The 27,495-nt window shown below is 43.1% G+C and overlaps 1 protein-coding gene across 1 annotated transcript in view; it reads left to right on the top strand.

Moving 5' to 3' along the window:
* Positions 1 to 25,575, top strand: part of LOC311098998 (dihydropyrimidine dehydrogenase [NADP(+)]) — a 136,008-nt gene extending 110,433 nt beyond the window's left edge. The window contains exons 16-23 of the mRNA XM_084139589.1: positions 1,304 to 1,387; positions 7,791 to 7,911; positions 8,289 to 8,408; positions 10,658 to 10,800; positions 14,233 to 14,412; positions 22,670 to 22,819; positions 23,209 to 23,349; positions 23,856 to 25,575. Of these exons, the coding sequence (XP_083995715.1) occupies positions 1,304 to 1,387; positions 7,791 to 7,911; positions 8,289 to 8,408; positions 10,658 to 10,800; positions 14,233 to 14,412; positions 22,670 to 22,819; positions 23,209 to 23,349; positions 23,856 to 24,026 (1,110 nt within the window). The 3' untranslated portion in view covers positions 24,027 to 25,575. The remainder of the gene's footprint in view (positions 1 to 1,303; positions 1,388 to 7,790; positions 7,912 to 8,288; positions 8,409 to 10,657; positions 10,801 to 14,232; positions 14,413 to 22,669; positions 22,820 to 23,208; positions 23,350 to 23,855) is intronic.
* Positions 25,576 to 27,495: the final 1,920 nt, after the last annotated feature.

The raw sequence follows: 27,495 nt of genomic DNA, 5'->3' as shown, positions 1-27,495 counted from the left end.
TTTGGCTCAATACGTTCCCCACTCCCGTCCATTTAGCTTAATTAACCATAGAGTTTAGTTTGAGGTACACACGACCGACATGCCTCCCACCTCTCCTGAAAGCTGACTATAATAAATGGCTATATCCAGCTATCCAACCACTCTCTCCCCCTTCTCATTTAGAATGGCTAAAACCCTTATTATTCATTCTTGCTCTCTAATGGCTGTCAGTTGTGAGGAAGTTCATAGATTGTGGTGGCCTGACATTCTGCAGGCAGGCTGGATGGGACTGAGAAATAAAGGGTCTCTGGAAATCGTCCAGATGCTTCCGCCATTTTGATTAATTGCCATTGCTTCTCCACAGCCTGTTGAATGCCTTATTTCTTCCTCTCCTCCCTCCCCTGAACCACCACTACCCAATTCTCCTCTCCTTCCTCTCCTTCCTCCCCTGAACCACCACTACCCAATTCTCCTCTCCTTCCTCCCCTGAATCACCACTACCCAATTATCCTCTCCTTCCTCCCCTGAACCACCACTACCCAATTCTCCTCTCCTTCCTCCCCTGAATCACCACTACCCAATTATCCTCTCCTTCCTCCCCTGAACCACCACTACCCAATTCTCCTCTCCTTCCTCCCCTGAACCACCACTACCCAATTCTCCTCTCCTTCCTCCCCTGAACCACCACTACCCAATTCTCCTCTCCTTCCTCCCCTGAACCACCACTACCCAATTCTCCTCTCCTTCCTCCCCTGAACCACCACTACCCAATTCTCCTCTCCTTCCTCCCCTGAACCACCACTACCCAATTCTCCTCTCCTCTCCCATCCCATCCACCAGCACCATTATTTTATAGCTTCTTTGACATGTCAACAACGAGTTTCCACAGCTATTTTAAGAGTCGTTTTTTAAAGGTTTTTGGAACGCTTGGTTCGCATCAGTTGAGTCTGTCTTTGAAATGTGTTTTTGTCGTATCCCCGTGCCTATGCATGCAGTGTTTTTATTTCTGTCGCCATTGATACTAATGTAGATGTATTGTGTCGTTTTTTTTGCTTGTCTCTTTGTGGATAGCATGACAGGTACTTGAGAACTGTTATGTTCGGTAGTCGTCATTTATGCTATGCGAAATTTTGTACATGTCACAATAAAATGTACTCAAAGTAACTATTGGGAACCTGGCTGGAATGTTCCCTTGTTTCCTTTTATCACAGAGGAATCACATCGGGGAGAACCCTAATCTCCACTCTTGTCGAATTTTCAATTAATGTCCCATTGACATCAATGCAGAAGCAGCTGATGGTTGTGTGTGTGTTTGTCTGTCTAGGACTCTGGAGCGGATGCACTGGAGCTCAACCTTTCCTGTCCCCACGGAATGGGAGAAAGGGGCATGGGACTGGCCTGTGGACAGGTAACTACCAGCACACTGACATACACTGTATGCCAGTGTCACACACTCTGGCATACATAACCATTTAATTACTTAGACCTTTAAATTCCTTGTGGAACGCAGATGAACCACATTCAACCCTTTCTGTCCTGTGCCATTCGTTCGCCATTCTTTAATATCGACTCAATACACATAGCCATTTAAATGGATAAGACAATTTCTTTCAATTGCTTTGAAAATACAATCTTTACCCCCAAAAGTATTTCTTCCAGAATTACACTTTAGATTCAGAGAAACACTCTGATGAATACACACACTCGTCTTGTAATAAACCCTTAAAAGGTACGGACTAAAACTCTTTAAACAAATGTGCCAAAATCACAAAAATGGGCCTTAACCAACAAAATCCAATTCACTACCACAAATGTAGCACTTGGTGGCTTTTTTAACAGCAATGCTGCAATTTGACTTGATTTCTTCCATCTGCCATCTTCCTACCCTGGCTGTTTACGATCGCCAGCGGACTTGGGCCTGTTTCCCTCTAAACACGAGACAGAGCCATTGTGCCCCCCCCCCCCCCCCCCCCCACGCTGTGTGTGGATCCCCCCTCTGTAGGGACACAAGGCTAATCACAGACCTGTGCCTCCTGGCAGGTAACCTCTGGGTGAACTAAAGCAAGGGAAAAAGCAAGGGAATAGCATTTAATCACACCAACGGTGGCCATACACATAATGGCGCAGAGAGAGAGAGAGGGAGACACACACATGCACACACACACACACACACACACAGGGTGACATTTTTTTCAGACTCTTAAGAAAATACGAGGGAAATAATTTAATGACACATAAGCATGGGATTATGGCTGCTTGCTGGTACATCTTCCAGGAATGCTAACAATAAGCTTTGACCTCCCAGTACAAAAGCTGTGCTACTGAAACTCACCACAGGAAATGACCTAAAGATGAGAGATATTAAAAAGCTGCCATCTGAAAACAGAGCTCACTGCTGGAGGTGGCACCTATTAAGATCTTACAAAGACTTAAAATAACCCAGGTCTATGGAAACCATTTTCAATGCATAGAACCACAATAATATCATTAAGCTGCTAGGCTTGTGGATGTTAAGACTACAACATAAATAGATAAGAATAGAGAAAATATAGATAACTGAAATATGTTAGTTTTGTGGGTTTTGGAGACGTGCTACTTTAATGTGTTATGTCCGTGGCCATTAGACACAGCCCCCAGGTCAGTTTTAATTTTAGAAAACAAATTAGTGTTCCTCACGGGGAGAGGGGCTGGCTGTGGTACACTTCTCCATCAGCTGTCCAAAAAACTAATGTAGGAGACGGGTGGACAGCTTTTCGTCTGTCTGTCTGTCTGTCGGTCGGTCGGTCGGTACTACCTCCCCCACACAGAATATACACACATATATAGTGTACTGAGTGCAGACAGGACATGGTTACATACAAAACCATGCCTTCATACAGCCTTTCCCAAGGCCTAGGAGCTGTCCATGGGCCTGCCTCTCATTCTCCTGTGATTCCCTCTCACTCTCCTCTGAAGGCATAGCCCACAAAGCCTCCAAAACTCTATCCCCCCTCCTCTATTTAATCTATGCTTTGTGCTGCGAGGATGGATCACTCTCCAGCTCAGTGCAAGGGAACCATCCTTTACTTCTGCCCCAGTCACTTTGATGGGCCTTTCCCTCAATACAGGAGTCACATTGAAGTATTGTGTCAACCGAATCAAAAGCCCCCCTGAGATCAAAAGTACCAAATGTGCCAGAGGATCAGAGCTATTGCCTTGCTGCACAGGGACTTTTTAATGGCACTGGTGATATACAGTGGCACTTAATGTCCCTTTACACCAGGAGAGGGTCTTCCTGGGCCTCACCGCACCACCCACCACCCTGTAAAAGAGACAAAGGGAAGCATATGTCATATTGGCCCATGCAGGCTGCACTGGATCAAGATGTAAACTCTCCCAAGGAGGACACCTCTCTCTGGGCTTGGGTTTGTGTGGCGTGTGGGAGGAGTATGAGGAGTTAGGGGAGGTTGGTGCAGGAAGCAATAGTTTACATCCACATTGCTGAGAGAGGTCCTTGCAGGCCAGCGGCTTTGGTCGCTGCACACACACACTTGTCAACCCCAGGTCTTTAATAAGCTGTCACAGGAGTGTGTGTGTGAGTGTGTGTGTCTGCTTCACAGACCAGCATCACCCCCCTCTGTGAGGACATTAGGTTCTTACCAGCAGCATCTGTTAAAACACACACAGTCTTAGCCTTCCAGTACAGGCTTACTAGTGATTTTTACACACACACACACACACACACGCATGCGCGTACACACACACAGCTATTCCTTTCTTCCTGCAAACTGCAGATGCACCCCATTCTCCAACATCCCTATCCATGATGGACATGAAAGGCATTGTTTCTTCCCCTGCTCTGTCAATCTTCTGTCATTACTCCAGCTGTTGACATAGTTATTTACACTGTTCACCCTCTCTCTCCCTTCCTCTTCCTTTCTCTCGAATTCCCCTCCCTCCTTCATCTCTCCCTCCCTCATCTCTCATTTTCTGTTTCTTTCAATCTACACTGAGTGTACAAAAAAAAAAAAAAATGAGTTGCACCCCCTTTTGCCTCAATTCGTTGGGGCATGGACTCTATAAGGTGTCTAAAGCGTTCCACAGGGATGCTTGCCCATGTTGACATGCTTCCCACAGTTGTGTCAAGTTGGCTGGATGTCCTTTGGGTGGTGGACCATTCTTGATACACACAGGAAACTGGTCAGTGTGAAAAACCAAGCAGCGTTGCAGTTCTTGACACAATCAAATCGGTGCACCTAGCACCTACTACCATACCCCGTTCAAAGGCACTTAAATATTTTGTCTTGCCCATTTAACCTCTGAATGGCACACATACACAATCCATGTCTCAATTGTCTCAAGGCTTAAAAATCCTTCCTAATGTTTTGTACACAGTGTATTTGTTAACTTTTATTCACTCTTACCTTCCAAATTCAAATAAGCTTTATTTACATGATCCCAGGATGCAAAATACATTACAATCGACAATAAAATCATCCATTCTCCCTCTTTCACTCATGTTCTCTCCATCGCTTAGTTTTTCCCATCCCAGTTTCTTCCCCCGGTCAGGCTTTCTCATTTGTGTTTCGCTGCCAGCCTTGTTAAAAACACATGCCGCCCACATCCCTCCCACGACCCACTCTGGTGGACACACACAGACACACACACACAAATATGTGTATTCGCACACGTATACACTAACGAACACATACACACACACACACACACACACAGTGGAACAGAGTTCACACTTAGAGAGCCACAGAGAAAGGCTCTCGTTGGGCAGAAGACCTGCACTGTTAAATAGCTGTTTAGTATGCTGTGCATCACCCATATTTTAATGGTTTCAACTGACAAATGTTACCTCAGGCTAATCACATTGCCATATACAAGTATCACAAACACAGATTGATTCACTATAATAATAGTGGCACCGATCACTATAAAAAAGATCAAAGATCATACCCCCAAGACATGCTAACCTCTCGCCATTACCAATAACAGGGGATGTTAGCATGTCTTGGGGGTATGATCTTTGACCCTCTGTAACTCAAAAATGTTTCAGGATTCATTCAGGATTATCCGTAACCATGGTAACATCCACATTTAATGGAGAAGTGTTTAAAAACGTATTCTATTCTTATTTACAATAAAAGTGACTCCAAAATGACAATTATTTATCATTCATTTCTATTGGGAACAAAATTATCTGAAACAAAACCAAAACAAACTGCAAATGCATCCAACAAGTTTGTAGTCACAAGCTTGATGTAGTCATTGCGTGCTAGGAATATGGGACCAAATACCAAACTTTTGACTACTTTATTTATAAGAGTCTTTAGGGGAGTCAATCATTTTGACCCCTACCTTTTTGAGAAAATGATTATTACTTATTAAACAAAATCTCTTTCTCTGAGCAATTGTATTAGTATAAAGTAATATAATTTCCCCCTTTTCTTTGCGTACAATACAACTGAGTATTTTAATTATTGATGTTATACAGTCGTTATTGCTCATCTTTATCAAGTGTGTCAATAATTTCGGTGTGGACAGACATGAAGCCTTTACCACAGTACCTTGGGGATATGGCACAGCCATCATCAATCTCACTTCAGTTAACAGAATCCCACCGTACCTTCTCCGCTATGAAATCTGGTTTCCGAGCTGGTCATGGGTGCACCTCAGCCACGCTCAAGGTCCTAAACGATATAAAAACCGCGATCGATAAAAGACAGTACTGTGCAGCCGTCTTCATCGACCTGGCCAAGGCTTTTGACTCTGTCAATCACTGCATTCTTATGGGCAGACTAAATAGCCTTGGTTTCTCAAATGACTGCCTCGCCTGGTTCACCAACTACTTCTTAGATAGAGTTCAATGTGTGAAATCGGAGGGCCTGTTGTCTGGACCTCTGTCAGTCTCTATGGGGGTGCCACAGGGTTCAATTCTCGGGCCGACTCTATTCTCTGTGTATATCAATGATGTCGCTCTTGCTGCTGGTGACTCTCAGATCCACCTCTACGCAGACAACGCCATTTTGTATACATCTGGCCCTTCATTGGACACTGTGTTAACAAACCTCCAAATGAGCTTCAATGCCATACAACACCAACTGCTCTTAAACGCTAGTAAAACTAAATGCATGCTCTTCAATCGAACGCTGCTTGCACCCGCCCGCACGACTAGAATCACTACTCTCGGCAGGTCTGACTTAGAATATGTGGACAACTACAAATACCTAGGTGTCTGGTTAGACCGTAAACTCTCCTTCCAGACTCACATTAAGCATCTCCAATCCAAAGTTAAATCTAGAATCGGCTTCCTATTTCGCAACAAAGCCTCCTTCACTCATGCTGCTAAACATGCCCTCGTAAAACTGACTATCCTACCGATCCTTGACTTCGGCGATGTCATTTACAAAATAGCTTCCAACACTCTACTCAGCAAATTGGATGTAGTCTATCACAGTGCCATCCGTTTTGTCACCAAAGCCCCATATACTACCCACCATTGTGACCTGTACGCTCTCGTTGGCTGGCCCTCACTACATATTAGTCGCCAAACCCACTGGCTCAAAGGTCATCTATAAATCACTTCTAGGCAAATCCCCGCCTTATCTAATCTCATTGGTCACCATAGCAACACCCACCCGTAGTATGCGTTCCAGCAGGTATATCTCACTGGTCATCCCCAAAGCCAACACCTCCTTTGGCCGCCATTCCTTCCAGTTCTCTGCTGCAAATGATTGGAACGAACTGCAAAAATCTCTGAAGCTGGAGACACTTATCTCCCTCACTAACTTTAAGCATCAGTTGTCAGAGCAGCTTACCAATCACTGCACCTGTACACAGCCATTCTGAAATTAGCCCACCCGACTACCTCACCCCCATATTGTTATTTACATTGTTATTTATTTTGCTCATTTGCACCCCAGAATCTCTATTTGCACATCATCTTCTGCACATCTATCACTCCAGTGTTAATACTAAATAGTAATTATTTTGCACTATGGCCTATTTATTGCCTTACCTCCATAACTTACTACATTTGGACACACTGTATATAGATTTTCTATTGTGTTATTGACTGTACGTTTTGTTTATTCCATATGTAACTCTGTGTTGTTGTTTTTATCGCACTGCTTTGCTTTATCTTGGTCAGGTCGCAGTTGTAAATGAGAACTTGTTCTCAACTGGCTTACCTGGTTAAATAAAGGTGAAATAAAATAAATAAGATAACACAGGAGAACAAAATACCACTGCCAATGGGTGTACAGTATGTGCCAACAAGTAGAACTGTGTACTGAGAAAGGGTGCAAAGAAAAAGAGAGGGAGGGAGGAGGCAGAAAGAAGGAAAGGGAGGGAGGCAGAGCGATAGGTAGAGAGAGGTAGAGAGAGGAGGAGGAAGACAGAGAGAGAGAGAGCAACTGAGCTGTTACAAGAGTGAAAATGCAACAGTGAGGCTGCAGGGTCCTTGAATGGACCTGGACGGACACAAGTGTTTTTCTTCCCATCACAGCTTAAAGGAGGAACTCAGACTGAGCTGTGTGTGCGTGTTCGTGCCTGTGCGTGCTTACATTATGAGAAAAAGGCTATATTTGCTAAAACCTGTCAAACATGTCAATGCTACAACAGATGGAGGTTGGTTTAGTGGCTTAATTCCTCACAAACGTCAACATTTTCTAAACTTAAAAAGTTAGCACTCATGAAAAATGGGTGAGATCATCCTTTTTTTTATATTGAGCCAGCAACACCCCTATTCAGAGGACAACTTAATTATATTATAAGTTAAATATTGCATTTATTTCCTTAAACTGATCCTGAATCTGTTGTAGGACCCTGTGATGGTGATGAACATCTGTCGGTGGGTGAGACAGACCGCTAAGATCCCCTTCTTCGCCAAACTCACGCCCAACGTCACCAACATCGTGGACATCGCCAAGGCCGCACACGAAGGTAGCAACAGTCCAGAGTCTCAGAGTAGGAGTGCTGATATAGTATCAGTTTAGCCTTTTACATGAATATGATTATGTGGACAGGAGGATCCTGATCCTAGATCAGCACTCCTACTGTGAGACGCTTTGTGAACTCCAATATAATCGCCTGTTGACGTTGTCTGTCTAAAATTAAATGAGACCTAGCTTCAATTCCCTTCCCCCCTCCTCTTTTTTCTCACTTCTTACTTTTTCCTCATGTTGGGAAAGGATGTGAAGGGAGGGTGAAGTATTTGTAGAATGGGGGATGGAGGGGAAGGCACAGCAGACAACAATTTTTTTATGATTGGAATTTCAGCAATATCAAGCTCAATGGTGACTGTGGTCATGTTGTTATAGGAGGGGCAGATGGTGTCACTGCCACCAATACAGTGTCTGGAATGATGGGCCTGAAAGCTGACAGCACCCCCTGGCCTGGCATCGGCAAGGGCAAGCGCACCACCTACGGAGGAGTGTCTGGTAAGTAACAACCACCCACACACACAAACACTTTGTCTTGTAAGCAGTGCTGTTACCTTACAGCTACAGACCGCTAACGTGTGTTCAAGTCTGTCAGTGTAAAGCCCTTGTGTGTTTACTAGATTGTGTGTGTGTGTGTGTGTGAGAATGTGTGTGTGTGTGTGTGAATCAGTATGATTATGCCTCTCTCTCTCTCTCTGCGGGCTCACCTCCGTTCTCCTCGTCTCCTCCCAGCTTGTTCTCTCTCTCCCTCTTTCTCAGCTGCCAACACTCCTTCTGAGCCAGTCTCAGGCCGTTGCAGGGTCAGGACTGCAGCCTGCATTTCAAAATTATGATTGAGACTATTGAGGCAGTATTTTATGCAAGCAAGAAGTACCAGCTGTCATAGTTCTCTTGGTGTAACTTGTGGCTGGGCTGTAGCTCCATACTCTCGGGAGTCCCCTAGCTGGGGGCAATCCAGCTCCCTCTCCCCTGCCTTTCGACTGGGGCATTAATCATTACTGCCCTAAAGGGCCAGGAAGGGGGGGGGTGGGGGGGTCACACATTTTTGCTTTTGGCCAGGAGGGCCTCCATAGTGACACTCATTTGATTTTTCAAAGTCGTAAAAGGGACTGGTGTCCAACTGACATAAAACATAGGTGGCCCCCGCTCGGTTGGGAAAGAAAATAATAAGTATATTCTTGAGCAAGGGTGGGCAACATACGGCTTGCAGGCCAGATCCGGCCCGCGAGCACTTTCAATCTGGCCCGTGGGAGGTTTGGGGAAATTAATATTTTGGTTTAAAAAAGACTCCAGGCCACTCTTGCATGTCTAAAACTAGATAGGCTACTTTCTATGTAGAAATGTTAATGGACCTATATGTTTTCAAATAACTGCCTTTTTCTGGCGCGCAAACTGCTTTAGACGAACAAATCGGTCCCCAAAAATGGTTTGCGGCCCTCCCCTGAATTTTTACATCACGATGTGGCCCTTACCCAAAGATTATTGCCCACCCTTGTTTTTGAGGGATGTTTTATTGTTCTGCCGATTTCATTTTTCACTACCTAAGAAGGAATGCTAGGAAAGGGATGGATAAATGGTATGAGAGTGTGAAAAATGCATAGGCTACATTTTTTGTTGAAGGAAAACAGTAATGTCGCCACATGATAATATACAGTATACCTAATCATAATCAGTTAATTTCTCTTGGATTTCAACCATATTGCAGCCACTCAACATGCAGCATTCCATGTAGACTGTATCGTTTGCTATGAAGGCCTAAAATACACATCTCTCTGCAATTCAGCGGTCACTGTGTACCTCTCTACCACTGCATCCTTATTTCAACTTCTCTACAGAACACGAATGAATAATTCCACCTGAACCATCATACATTTTCTGTAGGAGACTTTAGCCAAAAGAGAGAGAGAAAAGGAGGAGGAGAGGGAAAGTAGAAGCACCAAGGAACACAGAGGGCGGAGAGAGCGAGAGCCATGAATATGCATACAATTAACCATCCATGGAGAATATGCAAAAATATATGCTTTGATTCAATTCATCATCCCAATTTCAGAGGCTGGCATTAGTTAATGAGGATCATTTAGCATGGGAGGAGAGAGAGGGTGCTGTCTCTATCTGTCAAACTATTGTGTGTGTGTGTGTGTGCGTGCGTAGCAAGTCTCTGTGTGTGTACATGTGTGAACACTTATGTTCAATTATATATGGATGTGTGTGTGTGTTGCCCGCGTTTGTGTGTGAGCCTCTCTGGCCAAATACATGTGTACAAGGCTATACTGTGATCAATGAGCGAGAACCTAGTGGGGGAACCAGGTTAAATGTAATGTGATAAATGTCTCCATCTGTCTGCCTGATCACAGAGCACAGCCAACCCCATCCTGTAGGGACTCCTGACAGCCAGCTAAAGACAGAGGGGGTTGGATTGGACCACATTGGGGAGTGTGTTTACACTGTGTGTGTGTTTGTGCATACATCAAGTGTGTGTGTGTGTGTGTGTGTGTGTGTGTGTGTGTGTGTGTGTGTGACTGCATGTGTGGGTGAGAAATAGAGATTGGATGATTGTCAATATGTACTCTTCATATGTTACATTGTATCTATTTATGGAGAGATTGAGAAACAGAAAAACTGCTATTTACACAACCATGCATTTGGTTTAATCTCATCTTCTATAACAAAGTTTGGTCTGAGAATGCGTTTTGAAGAGGAAGTATTTTCGTTAATCCTTCCACATTAATTTTGATCCTTTTCCACAGGTAATGCCATCCGGCCCATCGCCCTGCGCGCTGTATCCGCCATTGGCAGGGCCCTGCCTGGGTTCCCCATCCTGGCGACTGGGGGGATCGACTCAGCCGAGACAGGCCTGCAGTTCCTCCATGCTGGTGCCTCTGTACTACAGGTAAACAGAGACATAAACAAAAAGTGCACAGCGGTCTAAGGCACTGCATCGCAGTGCTAGAGGTGTCACTACAGACCCGGGTTCGATCCTGGGCTGTATCACAACCGGCCGTGACCGGGAGTCCCATAGAGCGGCGCACAATTGGCCCAGCGTCATCCGGGTTTGGGGAGGGTTTGGCCCGGGGGGCTTTACTTGGCTCATCGCGCTCTAGCGACTCCTTGTGGCGGGCCAGGCACCTGCAGGCTGACCTCGGTCGTCAGTTGAACAGTGTTTCCTCTGACACATTGGTGCGGCTGGCTTCCGGGTTAAGCGGGCGGGTGTTAAGAAGCGCGGTTTCGCGGGTCATGTTTCGGAGGACAGATGACTCGACCTTCACCTCCCGAGCCCGTTGGGGAGTTGCAGCAATGAGACAAGATCGAAATTGGGGAGAAAAAAAAAAAGGTGCACTAACCACTAGCCAGGTAGCTAAATCTGTTTGTGCCATAGTTACCTTGTACTGTAGTCAACTTGTACTGTAGTTAACTTGTACTGTAGTTAACTTGTACTGTAGTTAACTTGTACTGTAGTTAACTTGTACTGTAGTTAACTTGTACTGTAGTTAACTTGTACTGTAGTCAACTTGTACTGTAGTCAACTTGTACTGTAGTTAACTTGTACTGTAGTCAACTTGTACTGTAGTTAACTTGTACTGTAGTTAACTTGTACTGTAGTTGACTTGTGATATAGTTAGGTTGTGCTATAGCTAACATTTAGCGTCAGATGTCAAATGATAAAATGCACAAACAGATCAGATTACAAGTCTAGTTACCCAGCTGTGTGTCAGTACATAGTTTTTCACTATAATCACGTTTATTGGATATTCAACCACACACAGGGACATGAGGGCTAAGCATGTCTTGAGAACAGTTCAGTGTGGAACGTTCATGTTACATTCATGTTAGCATCAATGTGTCTTTTGTCTAATATTCAATTTTAATAGGATTTACAGTGCCTTGCACTTGCCGTTTTTCAGATTTTGTTGCATTACAACCTGTAATTTAAATTGATTTTTATTTGGATTTCATGTAATGGACAGACACAAAATAGTCCAAATTGGTGAAGTGAAATGAACATAACTTGTTTCAAAAAATTCTAAAGAATAAATAACGGAAAAGTGGTGCGTGCATATGTTTTCACCCCCTTTGCTATGAAGCCCCTAAATAAGATCTGGTGCAACCAATTTACCTTCAGAAGTCAAATAATTAGTTAAATAAAGTCCACCTGTGTGCAATCTAAGTGTCACATGATCTGTCACATGATCTCAGTATATATACACCTGTTCTGAAAGGCCCAAGAGTCTGCAACACCACTAAGCAAGGGGCACCAGCAAGCAAGCGGCACCATGAAGACCAAGGAGCTCTCCAAACAGGTCAGGGACAAAGTTGTGGAGATGTACAGATCAGGGTTGGGTTATAAAGAAATATCCGAAACTTTGAACATCCCACGAAACACCATTAAATCCAAAATGGAAAGAATATGGCACCGCAACAAACCTGCCAAGAGAGGGCCGCCCACCAAAACCCACGGACCAGGCAAGAAGGGCATTAATCAGAGAGGCAACAAAGAGACCAAAGATAACCCTGAAGGAGCTGCAAAGCTCCACAGCGGATATTGGAGTATCTGTCCATAGGACCACTTTAAACCATGCACTCCACAGAGCTGGGCTTTACGGAAGAGTGGCTAGAAAAAAGCCATTGCTTAAACAAAAAAATAAGCAAACACATTCGGTGTTCGCCAAAAGGCTTGTGGGAGACTCCCCAAACATATGGAAGAAGGTACTCTGGTCAGATGAGACTAAAATTGAGCTTTTTGGCCATCAAGGAAAACGCTATATCTGGCGCAAACCCAACACCTCTCATCACCCCGAGAACACCATCCCCACAATGAAGCATGGTGGTGGCAGCATCATGCTGTGGGGATATTTTTCAGCGGCAGGGCTGGGAAACTGGTCAGAATTGAAGGAATGATGGCTGGCGCTAAATACAGGGAAATTCTTGAGGAAAACCTGTTTCAGTCTTTGAGACTGGGACGGAGGTTCACCTTCCAGCAAGACAATGACCCTAAGCATGCTGCTAAAGCAACACTCAAGTGGTTTAAGGGGAAACATTTAAATGTCTTGGATTGGCCTAGTCAAAGCCCAGACCTCAATCCAATTGAGAATCTGTGGTATGACTTAAAGATTGCTGTGCGGAACCCATCCAACTTGAAGGAGCTGGAACAGTTTTGCCTTGAAGAATGGGCAAAAATCCCAGTGGCTAGATGTGCCAATGTTATAGAGACATACCCTAAGAGACTTGCAGCTGTAATTGCTGCAAAAGGTGGCTCTACAAAGTATTGACTTTGGGGGGGGGTGAATAGTTATGCACGCTCAAGTTTTCTGTTTTTTTGTCTTATTTCTTGTTTGTTTCACAAGAAAAAATATTTTGCGTCTTCAAAGTGGTAGGCATGTTGTGTAAATCAAATGATACAAACCCCCCCAAAAATCCATTTTAATTCCAGGTTGTAAGGCAACAAAATAGGTAAAATGCCAAGGGCGGTGAATACTTTCACAAGCCACTGTAACTCCAAGCTTGCATTACATTCTATATGATTATTAGTCTATTAGTGATCGTCATCGACATCAATCGCCTTCCCAGGGAATTTACTTCCTTGTTTTTACAAAAGATGAAGCCATCACAGCAAAGAGCTTTTTTTCTCTCTCTCTCTCTCTCGCTCTCTCGCTCTCCCCCTCCTCCCCCTCTCCATCCCTCCCTCCCTCCTTTCCCAACACAAAAACATTATCTTCTTTCACACAAAGCTTTGTCACTGCCTAATAAGGAATTTACCCAACGCTTTGGTTGTGTATATCCCCGGCTGCTATGGCAACAGATTGGCAGTAACAAGCTTCATGTAAATCCTAATATAATACACTGAACAAGTTGCTAGAGAAAATAAAACTATTATCTCAGCGGGGGGGTCCGAGCCTCAGAAATCTGTTTATAAATAAATAAATGCAACACACTCATTATGCCACCAAATAATGTAGCATAAATAGATGACACCCTCGGTGAAAGCCTCAGTGGTTTTGACACATTAGGCCACATATGGCTGTGTGTCTTCTCTGCTACTTCTTAGAAATATAGCCTCCTGGTGACAAACACATCGCTTAGTGTAGGTGTGTGTACAGTTGTGGGCACTAAAATGTTAGGTCGGTATTGGCAGAACAATTTTCGCAATGTGTATGCAACACAGCACTCCAGTGTCTACTGGCAATAGTTTGACACAAAAACCTGTGCCACGGAAAATTTTATATTTCCCACAACTGTACCTCCATGTGTACTGTATGAATACAACGACACAACTGTCTGGGTTAGCAAATACACAAATGCATTCCATTGCATGCGTCTTCTCCAGGTTTGCAGTGCGGTGCAGAATCAAGACTTCACCCTGATCCAGGACTACTGCCTGGGCCTGAAGGCTCTGCTCTACCTGAAGAGCATTGAGGAGCTGACAGGCTGGGATGGACAGTCTCCCCCCACCCTGCGCCACCAGAAGGGCAAACCTGTACCCCGCGTGGAGGAACTGGTGGGCAAGGTGAGTCCAACCATCATCACTATAGGTTGCCGTTATAGGATAGTCCCTCCATAACCCTCTCCTCATCCAACCTTAAAGGGACACTACTTTTTAAACTCGTATTAATTATCTCCAGCACCATGCCAGTGTCTACAAAAAGATAAGACGAAAAGGTTCTAATAAAATTACTTTCAAGCATGGTGTAGGATAGATTGGTTCTTCAGCTGAACCTGCAGAAATGATTGTAGAGTAAACCAAATGTACCTCAAAATACTTATATACCGTATTTTCCATTAGATATTGTATGCAGACAACAGCTGTAAAACTATTGATCAGAGAAATTCCAACAATTCCTCTAACCTTAGTTATAGTGTGTACCAGTATACTGTGAGATGCAGGGGGGGGGGGGCTCTGTGGTGTTTACAGCTAGTGGCTAGTGACAGAGAGAGCAAGTTGTTTGTGATTGGACTGAGCTAGGTGTTTTTGAAATGTCACCACCCGGATTTCCTCAAAGTGTGAATTCAGTAAGAAAATACAAAAGGTCAAGCATGTCAACCTTAAGATATTGTACAGAGGCTGCGCTATACTGCCTCCCAGAAAACACACACACACGCACAAACCTATAAATCCAACCTCTATTTCCAACTCATTTCCATACAGTATATTCATGCATATATTCTAGATTCTGTTGTTTGATGGCATATTTACCCTTCATAGTATAACAGAATGCCGTCGGCATCAAAACAATACTTATTACAACACAAGGATAACGCAAGCAATTACTGTTCTCCTTGAGAACAATAACCAGACAAAGGTGTGATTCCTCCTCTCTCCCTCCATCCGTCTATCCCTCCATACTGTCCTTCATTTTTAGACGACAAAAGAAGAAAGTGCAGAAAACACACTTAGAAAATAATATGCAAATGATTGGATTTGCGATAAACACCCTTCAAAGTGGAAGGAATTTTTGAAATTGGAAAAGCCTTTATCTGATGCGGGGCTATTCTTCTGACACGGCAGACGAGGGAGGCTTGTGTGTGCTTTCAAACACGTTGTCGCTGGAGAGTTCTTTATTCTAGCGTCAACGGGGTGTCTTTGTGTGGCTGGCCTCAACTAGCTTCAATTGCAACGCCACACCAGGGACAGAGAATGGAGAGAAGCAAGGAATGCATGAACAAGAGAGGCAGAGGGAGAACAGGGGATAAGTATACAATTTGTCTGTCATTTGTCTCTGTGTGTGTGTGTACATGGATGAAGATTGGAGAGGTGGTGAGGAGGTCATGTGTGAGTCTGTATAGTGTGATCTGCAGGAGAGGGAGAGAGAGAGAGAGACTCATATGAAGGAGAATGGACAGATTGCTTTAGATAATGTGTTTTGTATTGTATTGTTGGAGTTATCTGAATGGGGAAAATCAGTCACAGTTATTGAGAACAGGAGAAGTGTCGAGAACCTAGTTCAATTTTAACCATTACGCACAAATAGCAGTCTGCTCACTGAAAACCAAGGACATTACATCTATTAAATACAATACTATAAACGTCACGATAAACACTGTACATCATCCAGTCTCTCTCTCTCTCTCTCTCTCCTGCTGCTGTTCCCTCAGCAGTGCTGGGATTTCCTCGGTCTGCTAATTAAGAGAGGTGAGGAAAGGCTTTTCTCACAGTGTCTCTATAGCCGGGCCTCGCTTACCTTGACACAACGCCTGTCAACAGAGAAAACGACACACAGCTGACCCGCTCAGCTCCCAGCCTTCAGTGAATACACACACACTCTAACACACACAGGGTCACATAGATTCACGGACGCACACACACGGGAAGACAACAACACACACACACACAGGCACTTACACGCAGTCGAAACGTACAGTGCAATCACACACACACAAACACACATGCATTGACACATCACACACACACGGGACGACAACACACACACACACACATAGATGAAAACCCACTTTGTGACAAGCAGAGGGACATTTAGAACGGGCTATGATGTGGCAAGATGAGCGACAGGAGAAAAGGGATTGCATTACCCTCATGCACCCTCAAGAGGGGGGAGAGAGAGAGAGAGAGAGAGAGAGAGAATGCTGTGGCTGAGGGAAAGAAATACTCCCCGAAAGGCACACATTCGTTTATCACTTCAATTATATACGTATGAGCACACTCATTTCTTATTACGGATATTGATTTATCAATATAATAAAAATCAATTTCTTTATTTTAGCTTCAATGCATTCTCTTTTTAAGCAGAGAGCAACATTTCTCTACTTGTTACCACTATATTCTGCCTTGTTTGTATGCGTGTATTAACATGGGTACTCTGCCTCATATCATCCCTGAATCACAGAAGAGCTGCTATTCTATTGAGCAGAAACATCATTAGCCTCCTTATAGCCATGAAAACCACTACACACAGACACACACACACACAGCCTCTAGACCCCCCGTGGAACCAACGTTGCAATTCCACCCCCATCCCCCTTCAGCCTACCCTACATAAAGGCTCCATTTTCTAGCACACACACACAAGCCTTGAACAAATACACACATATTGAATCTCAAAAACCAAATCTCTGCCATTTCCTAACCCTCCATCCTTCCCAGCTCCCTCCCTCCCAGCTAGATCCCCTCCCCCTGTACTGTCCTCTCCTCTTCAGCCATGGCCAGTGCACAGTAGCATGCTCTGCAGCAGAGTGAAAGAGAGCGAGAGAGAGAGAGAGAGAGAGAGAGGCAGGCTGCTGAGGCGTGGCAAATAGAGGATAGACACAGCTTCATTACCTCTGCTAGGCTACCAGATCCCCACAGCTAGCCAGGCACCGGGCCGAGGGCTCACACAGCCAAACACATATTTAAGAGCTTTACATTCCCACAACGTATGTCCCCCAACCGCCGGGAGACCAGGGCCAAGTGCGGGAAGGTGTTTTTGTGTGTGTGTGTGGTAGAAGATGGAGCCTTTATGTAGCCTTTATGTAGGGTAGGTTGAAGGGGGGTTGGGGTTGGAATTGCAGCTTTGGTTCCATCCATGGGGGGTCTAGAGGCTGTGTGTGAGTGTGCAGTGTACAGTGGTTTTCATGGCTATAAGGAGGCTATGTGGTCCTCTGTAGCTCAATTGGTAGAGCATGACGCTTGTAACGCCAGGGTAGTGGGTTCGATCCCCGGGACCACCCATACCTAAAAATGTATGCATGCATGACTGTAAGTCGCTTTGGATAAAAGGTATATTATTATTATTATTACTGATGAGTGCATACATCTGTCCGTCTATCCGTGTGCTTGTGTGCCTTTATAGCGTTCAAATTTGAGCTGTTAAAGAACAAGGAGTGAGCAGAAATGTGGAACTGAACCATACATTGAAAGGTTTCATTTGAATGACTTGGCTTCCTACAAGAGGCAATTAACTGACCTTCATATCAGCCCACAGTCAATTACGAAAGGCCACTCTGAAACGGCTCATAATAGGCATAATAGACACAGACACAACGACCTTAAATGTATTTTCTCCAAACAACAACCAATTGATTGACGTGAGCTAAAAGCCAATGTGCGGAAGAAGGACGATTTGATCAATGTCCACACAAACAAACCCAAACCAAATGCCCACCTGTTGCTAACTGCTCGCCTATTAAGAAGTCAGAGAAGTCAGCATTGCTTCCTAGCGAAAGACTCACTGTCGTTAGTGAGCACCGCTAAGGCAATTTCTGCCCAGTTTAACCCCTGACATTTTCAAAGCGCTAAAACACAGAAGATCTGTATGAGGCTCATTATCCATAAATTCAGACTACCTGCAAAATGCTTAGAAGCTTAGAAGACCATCACAGCTTTATAATGCACAATAATGCCTCATAAGGTATTGTACATGTGCTTATAAGGCATTATATGTGTGTGCCTCATACAAAGTGTTGCCTTTTAATAGTCATTTCCCTCTTTAACAGTGGCTGTTTGATTTACAATCAAGAGGGGGAGTGAGATAATTGACCTGCCCTGTGTTTTGGAGAGCCCTGTTTGTAATTAGACATGGTGCTTCTCAGGAGGATGGGGGCTTTGGCTGCGCCTGTACACCTTCAGTATCTAGATATAGACTCCACATAGGCAAGATATTCCAATAAAAAAGCTGTCGTTAAGTATAGATTAGTTTTTGGCTGCTGTATACGTTAAATAAGCTCTGTGGTCTCAATAACCTATTCTTATCAGGTGAAGGACGGCTTTTCCCAGAAACAGCATGATAGGAAATGTGTTGTTTGTGTGCCATTTATGCAGTACACACCTACTCATTCAAGGGTTTTTCTTGATTTGTACTATTTTCTACATTGTAGAATAATAGTGAAGACATCAAAACTATGAAATAACACATATGGAATCATCTAGTAACCAATAAAATGTTTATACAAATCAAAATATATTTTATATTTGAGATTCTTCAAATAGCCACCCTTTGCCTTGATGACGGCTTTGCACACTCTTGGCATTCTCTCAACCAGCTTCACCTGGAATGCTTTTCCAACAGTCTTGAAGGAGTTCCCACATATGCTGAGCACACTTTTCCTTCACTCTGCCGTCCAACTCATCCCAAACCATCTCAATTGGGTTGAGGTCGGGGGATTGTGGAGGCCAGGTCATCTGATGCAGCACTCCATCACTCTTCTTCTTGGTAGAATAGCCCTTACACAGCCTGGGGGTGTGTTGGGTCATTGTCCTGTTGAAAAACAAATGATAGTCCCACTAAGCCCAAACCAGATGGGATGGCGTATCGCTGCAGAATGCTGTGGTAGCCATGCTGGTTAAGTGTGCCTTGAATTCTAAATAAATCACAGACAGTGTCACCAGCAAAGCACCATAACACCTCCTCCTCCATGCTTTACGGTGGGAACTACACATGCGGAGATCATCCGTTCACCCACACCGCATCTCACAAAGACATGGCGGTTGGAACCAAAAATCTCCAATTTGGACTCCAGACCAAAGGACACATTTCTACCGATCTAATGTCCATTGCTCGTGTTTCTTGGCCCAAGCAGGTCTCTTCTTCTTATTGGTGTACTTTAGTAGTGGTTTCTTTGCAGGAATTTGACCATGAATGCCTGATTCACACAGTCCCCATTGAACAGTTGATGTTGAGATGTGTCTGTGACTTCAACTCTGTGAAGCATTTATATGGGCTGCAATTTCTGAGGCTGGTAACTGTAGTGAACTTATCCTCTGCAGCAGAGGTAACTCTGGGTCTTCCATTACTGTGGCGGTCCTCATGAGAGCCAGTTTCATCATAGCGCTTGATGGTATTTGCGATTGCACTTGAAAAAACTTTCAAAGTTCTTAAAATGTTCCATATTGACTGACCTTCATGTCTTAAAGTAATGATGGACTGTCGTTTCTCTTTGCTTATTTGAGCTGTTCTTGCCATAATATGGACTTTGTCTTTTACCAAATAGGGCTATCTTCTGTAAACCCCCACTACCTTGTCACAACACAACTGATTGGGTCAAACGCATTAAGAAGGAAATAAATTCCACAAATTAACTTTTAACAAGGCACACATGTTGATTGAAATGCATTCCAGGTGACTACCTCATGAAGCTGGTTGAGAGAATACCAAGAGTGTGCAAAGCTGTCATCAAGGCAAAGGGTGGCTATTTGAAGAATCTCAAATATAAAATATATTTTGATTTGTATTAACACTTTTTTGGTTACTACATGATTCCATATGTGTTATTTCATAGTTCTGATGTCTTCACTATTATTCTACAATGTACAAATAAAGGAAAACCCTTGAATGAGTAGGTGTGTCCAAACTTTTGACTGGTAGTGTATGAATGTTGTATCATTAATTTGTAATCCATTGGGCATTTTGAATGGCCAATAGAAAATAGCGTAGTACTTGACTAAGCACACACTCTCTCTCTTCTCTTCTCTCTCTCTCTCTCCTCTTCTCTCTCTCTCTCTCTCTCACTCATTCACTCACTCACTCACAGAGCCCCTCCGACTGTGGTTCCTCTCTTCCCTGTTATATTTGAGCATATTTTCCTTCCTCTAAATGGCCTTGGCTCTCCCTAAGTGTTCCACTGAACGATGATCCCTGGGTGTTTACACACAATTTCATTTGCGGAAACACTCTGTCACATCTCTGTTAGCTCCACACACCACACACACGAGCAGCAGCACTTCACAGAGAAGCTAGGGAGTGGCCTCCCTGGCTGACACATTTGGCCAACAAACCACAGAGATATATTGCTGATGTTTTTCTTTTAATTCCTTTTTTTATATATAAATTCCCCATAAACTCACATTGATCAATCGTCCTGTCTCAGACTTCTATTCATTGCTTTTTCTCTAAATGAATTTCAATCTCTGCGTTTGAAGAACCCAGTGACTTGCTCTGCCTCTGCAGTAGCTCCGATTCCAGCTAAATATCCAACTAATTAGCTTTGTACCAGTCTCTGAGTTGAGTTTGTGTGTGTGTGTGTGTGCGTGTGCGTGCATGTGCACATGTGTGTATTTCAGTAGCTGTTCTTTGTCATGATTAAAACCTCTGGTCTTCCATTGCCAAGCCGCTCTGGTTTGAGGCTATAACAGCTGATTCATTAGGGCTGTCAAAGTGTGGCTGCTGCTGCCTGCCTGCGTGGCTGGTGTTATGCTTTTACTCGGAGCCTCAGTCAGTTAGAGTAGCTAGGCCCACTGGTGTTAGCGCTATGGGGACATAAATACATCAAGGCTGCTACAGCATCTCCTCGTCCCCCAGACCCAGCCATTAGCCGGAGAATAAACACTGCTCACACAGATTCCAGCGTTTGTCACTCTGACGCCTTTGATGGCCCCGGCCCCCAGCTCTGAATCGCTCCGGCTTTTTGCTTTTCTCACCCTGTTGTTGTGTCAGTAGAACAAAAAAAATACAAAGGCAAGAGAGGAATTTTTACTGGAGCCGGCTGATAAAGAAATGTGGCTTGTTAGGTCCTTTTAGTGGTGGACTAGCGAGTGACAGCTGACCGTGTGAAAAGTGAGAGTCATGTTCTATTGAGATGTCTCCTTGAGTGAAGATGGTGACACAAAGTCTAGTTCTGGCAGACAGCCTTTGTTAGGACTGAGGTGCCATTTTGGTTAGACGAAGAGGCAGCCATTTTGGTGCCAGTCAGTCTTCGCTAGTGTCCAACTGACAGGAAACTATCCCTTTGCGATGAATCATCCTTCCAGGAAATCACAATTTCACTGTCACACCACCTAGTGCCACAAATTACTATTATATGGCTTCCCATCCAAGTTCCTCCTTGGTTTTTTGTAGTAATGGTGGTGGCGATGATAACGATGCACTCACATTGAATGCCAATGTGGACAGCCTGCCATAAAAAACTCAAACCGACCAGCATATCCCAGCCCATCCAGAGTGGTGTGTGGTGAGGTGGGTTTCTAGGGCACGTTCCCCCAACTCTCAGTGGAGTCTGAGTGGAGTGGCTGGAGCCTGGTGTCTTGTTCTCCTCCTCCCATAGCCACCATGTAGCCATGGAGTGTGACTGTAATAGGAATGGCTCTTTAGAGAGGAGGGTTCTCTAGACTAGGTGAATATATTTCAGAATGTAGGCTATGTCTCTGCATGAGGGCAGGGGAGTTTTCTCAGTCTACACTTCCACTTTAAAGGAAATGTTCAAACAGATACAGAGTATTGACTTTTCTCTGATGGAAACGTTGAAAATGGGTTACAATTTTACCAAATTAATTCACGTGCAAAACAGTAGTTTGCAGTCATAGTAATCAGTGTGATGATAACTTGATTAAATTCTGTCTGACTTGCACGTTTTAGATCATATTTGATTTTCATGTGTCTTCATTTGAATTGGGATGGCTAGAAGCAACAATTACTACACAGGCTGCTGTAATGCCTTATAATGATTATTTTCAAATTACACAGACATCCTCCAGAACCCTGTCTTGGCACAGTTTTAATTGATTACAGCTTCCTGGTGGCACGTTCCATCTTTTCAAAGTTCTTCAATTGGGAAAAATACTATATTTTTATCATGTTCAATTAATAGTAGACCAATCATTTATTTGATGGTGGTACGAATGTGTTGACACTCCACTATGACAATGCTATTTTCTGTGCTGTAGCCCATGTTGAGTTTTCTCCCTCTTTGTTTGAAGTTGTACCACAGTATAAACACTTTTTGGTGTGTAAAATACTTTGAAATACAAGGACGCTCTCACCTTTTGAAATATTGATACTCTAGAAACCATATTTTTTATGTTACCCTCTGACCATACCACTATTGTCCCTCTCTCTCAGAGCCTGCCTAGCTTTGGGCCCTACCTCCTGAAGAAGACAGAGGTCCTGGCTGAGTACAAGAAGAAATTGAAGAATGCCGATGACAACTTTGTGGGTGACACCAACGGTGCTCGCGTGTTCATGCCCAAGATACCAGTTCCTGCTGTGAAGGTGAGAGAGGGGCTGCCTGGATTACAAATAATACTTTGCTATGTCTTTATATATATTTACATAGACAACCACAGACAGCAATATATAGGCTTAAGGGCTGCATTTGGCCGGCGGGTCACCAGTTTTGAGACTCCTGCTTTAGTGTTTGTCATAGTACATCTCTTTCTAATGAAAGGGATGTTGTGACCTTTCTAAGGTCATTTCAAACCAAAAACAGCATGGGTAACACTCTATATAGAGTCATATAAAGCATTCCAGAGCATGTTATTGTTGTTTCCTGTCCTACAGCCAGACTAGTACATTAACTAGCTTTGCTTGTTGTTGATTGTTGTTATTGCCAGACTAGTAGTAACTAACTGTAATTGTTCTTGTTGTTGTGTCCCCTGCAGGATGTGATCGCCAGGGCTCTGAAGCACATCGGGGCCTACAAGGATTTGGACAACCAGGAGCAGGTGATAGCTCTGATCGACGAGGAGATGTGCATCAACTGTGGGAAGTGTTACATGACCTGCAACGACTCAGGATACCAGGTACTAACACATACTGCACACGTGCGTGCGCGCACACACACACACACACACACACACACACACACACACACACACACACACACACACACACACACACACACACACACAGCCTACTGTGAATGTGGTGTTTCTCAAATGTCAAAAGGCATCCTATTGCTTATATAGTGCTCTGTTTGGGAAATAGACGTTGTCTTGTTTCTCCCCTCAACTTGAATGTAGCACTCTTGTATTGTTTATGTAACTATCCTCTCAACTGGAGCGAGATACACTTACACAGTGCAGTAAAACTCTATTTGAGTGATTGAGTTCACCTGTTCTCATGGCCAGATGCTGCTGTACTGTTGTGGTCATGTTGCGGACTCGTTTTATCCTCCTCTTTTTTTCTCTCCATCAATCCATCCTCCATCCACCCAGTAGATAGAGAGGATAAGTCTATGGAGAGTCGCTTACTGCTCTAATATAATAGCTTATATATGATTTTTTTTTGGCTTCCTCTTCTTTTGCAGGCTATTACGTTTGACCCTGAGACCCATTTCCCAGTAATCACTGACAGCTGTACCGGCTGCACACTCTGCCTCAGTGTCTGCCCCATCATCGACTGCATCAAAATGGTTACCAGGCCAACGGCGTACGTGCCTAAGAGGGGGCTGCCTCAAGCTGTTAATCCCGTTTGCTAAAGGCTAGACAACAGGTCTGTGTTCATTATGCGTCAAATGGAAGAAAAATAATTGAAACAGGGAGGGACTACCTGGGCTCGTCCAATGAGAAATGGTCATATTGTTTCCCATTGCAAAATGTTTTCAAATGTTTTTTTGTTGCATGCTCTAATGAATACGACCCAGGCAATACCTGGCCACCGCAGAGGGGGGAGAAGAGAGAGAGAGGACCCGATGTCTACCTTACACCATTGATTGGCTATGTAATTGCAGAGTGAAAAATTACCTGTATTATGAAAATGAATAATTAGCCAGAAGCAGTAATTACCTCATATTCCCAAGCCAATTATCCTGAAATAATTGTGCCGGCCGCAAAATAGTTGTGTTATTTCTAAAACAATGGCTCGCAATGTGGGGGTTTGTTTTTTGTCTGCCCTGCTGGAAGTTGATAGACATTGTGTGGCGAAGCGGCCATGCTTCAGTTCGAGGTGCATGTTCTGATAATCATATTAATTGATTATTAACTTTTGGTCCAGTGGAAATTGTAATGCACTGATCAAAGAGGGATGAAAAGCAATCATGGTGTAATGGTTATAGTTCAGTTATAAATGAACTAAGAGTTTATATCAAAGGTGTAATTTAAAGTCTTATTTGGTGACATTATTTAGGAATTGATTTTAATGCGATATTGTGTATATCCTTTTAGACAATCATATGCCTTTTAGGTTTATGTATTAATGAGAGTAAAATAGCTCTTTAGAACATTAATACAGTTCAGTTGCATTATAGGTGTAGACTGGTTAATATAACTTTTTTAAACATTTTATTAAATTGTAATTTATTTAATTTAATAATCATATTGATTAAATAAACATATAGCATGCAATTTAGGTGAGTGTCACAGAGAGGACACCTTTGACTTCTAGATTAGACGCCGGTCACACTTTATTTGGATAGTCCGGATTTTTCATCTGTAGAGGCTCTACAGATGATCATACTGGCAACAAACTATCTGTTGATAAGCAACTGCTTGCTAAAGTTAAGGTTAGGGTTAGGTTTAGAATAAGGGTTAAGGTTAGGGTAAGGGTTAAGTTTAGGTTTAGAATAAGGGTAAGGTTAGGGTTAGTAGATAGTTGAAATGTTACTGATAGTCTGTAGAGCATCTACAGATGGACTATACAAAGTGTTACCCAGATGCCTACTCAATTATATGTGAACACTTTTTGAGAAAATCCTGAAAGCTAATTCCATATTCATAATTCATGAATAGAATTGAAAATAAAGCATTGTCTGTTTATGATTTGAGAAAAAAAAAATATATATATATATATATATAATGCAACGAATGTTCTCTGTTGTGCTAATGCAATCTCTCCACAGTCCCTTTACTTTTCTCTCTTAATTTTCCCAAATGAATTCACAAACAAACACCCAATTCTGTGTATTGGGTAATCGTTAAGTTTGAGTTAATTAAAATGCTATCGCTGCCATCTCTGGATAAGGGTAGTTGCTCCATGAAAGGGTATTATTTGAAAACTATTAAACATACTCGTTTGAAAGAGTAGACAGACATGCTGAAATTGGGTATTTCATATTTTCTTATGTCTTAACGTTAACCATTTTAAAAGAGTGGAGCATCTCCTATAATTACGATTTTCTTATCCAACTTTAATAATTTCACAAAATGATCACATTTTAAATAACAATATTCAGTCCTTGGTTGTGAAATCGTATCAGCCTTACACTGAGGGGTATAAGGGTACCATATGGAAACATTCACCTTAAGGCAAAATTGGTTCCTTTACCAGTACTACTAATTTAGCTTGTTCCCAGTATACTGTGTGTATCCTAAATGTCCACCTCTTCAAATACATATACATTACATATCCTATCCATTACTGCTCCAGGAAAATGGCTGTGTCCAGAAAACCTTTATGAATCTACATTATCTGAGGCATCAGCCTAAAGTTCAAACTCAGACCCAAGGCCCTGTTCTCTGTTCCTGCAGTGAGCCTCCTGTCTCCATCTGGTAAGATCCGGCAGCCATTCACATTCCCAACCCAGGCATACATCTTCTCTCCCTCCCTCCTTCATGCAGCATCCCAGATAACTTCCCCTTTCCTCCCTGATTATAATTAGGAAATTAAATGTCTGGACATGTCCTTTAATCATTCATGTTCAATGTTCATTGACAGAGACCTTCTTGCTCTGTCAGTCCTTACATCACAGACAAATAATATTGACTTTTCCACTGTATTTTGTTAAACCCAAAGATTATCTATTATATTAACAAGATGGTCAACTGACTGCTCTAACAATTGAAATACATGTTCGTAAAGGCGAAAGGCAGGTGGGAGGAGGCGAGATCAGGTGGGAACATTCTAGCCAATGAGAGGGCAGATAGGCGTGTGAAAAACTGGCCCAACTCCGATATAAAATCGCTTTTCTTAAAGTTGCTGGAATGTCACGTGCATCACGTCATTCCGACAGTTCCACAGGGGGGTCACCCTCAGAACTTGTCTCCGAGTGCTCAGTTGTACCACTGGAACTACTGAGAATGAGAGACTTCCAGCATTGGGTATCTGCTCAACGTCTGTGTACACAACGTCACCTCAGTGGAAAGAAAGATAACGGTAACCTCAGAATATCTATTTTATTGTGAACAATTATTTATTTGTTTTTTCTTGCATGTCCTAGACAATTACGGTTTCAAGATACAATACATACAAATATGTACAATTCATTAAGGGGGAAACAAACAAACCAAATGTAAAAACGAAAACAACACAATACAAATGGAAAGAAATACAAAACAAAACATATTAAAGACGGGAAGTAAGGGTGCTGCAAAACTAGGCTATAAAAAAACAAATTACTCCTGTCTGAACAGACATAAATAAAATAATTAAAAATACTACACCAGAGAGCATAATTTAGCTACAGAGGATCAATAGCTTCTAAAAAATAGCTGTGGATTAAGTTTTATCACAAGCTTTCACAGTCAGGAAGGCCGCAATTTGGGCAGCGCACGCACCAAATATAAAACAGCTTGTTGAGTTGTGGCCATAGTTCTAATTCAAATAAGTATTTTGTAACCTCTGACCCTGGCACTTTGACTGGTACCCCTTTCCTGCAGTCAAATGGCCAAATCGCCCTCTAGTGGCCGCATGGGTGGAATTAATCAACATTCTTTTATTTTTAACGCAGAAAATCTGGTGTTTCGATGTCAAAGGTTTTGTTATATTTCAGCCTTCTGTGATATATATAAGGTGTAACATTGGGATGCAAACTCAACATTTAATACATTATCAAAAAATGCGGGATAATGACCAAATGAGCCACATTTACATGTCCTTAAAAACAGCCTATAACAAATGACAAAAACACTATTCCTTGTATTTCGATGTGTAGCATATGCAAAGCCTATTGTTTTAGGCTATTGGTTTTGACCTTCCTAAAACAATAATTTTCTACCTCAAGGTTCAGCTGA

The sequence above is a fragment of the Coregonus lavaretus genome, assembly GCF_964263955.1.
Source record: "Coregonus lavaretus genome assembly, chromosome: 23".
Taxonomy (NCBI): domain Eukaryota; kingdom Metazoa; phylum Chordata; class Actinopteri; order Salmoniformes; family Salmonidae; genus Coregonus; species Coregonus lavaretus.
Note: the sequence above shows the minus strand (reverse complement) of the source record. Positions and strands in the feature narration are given on the sequence as shown.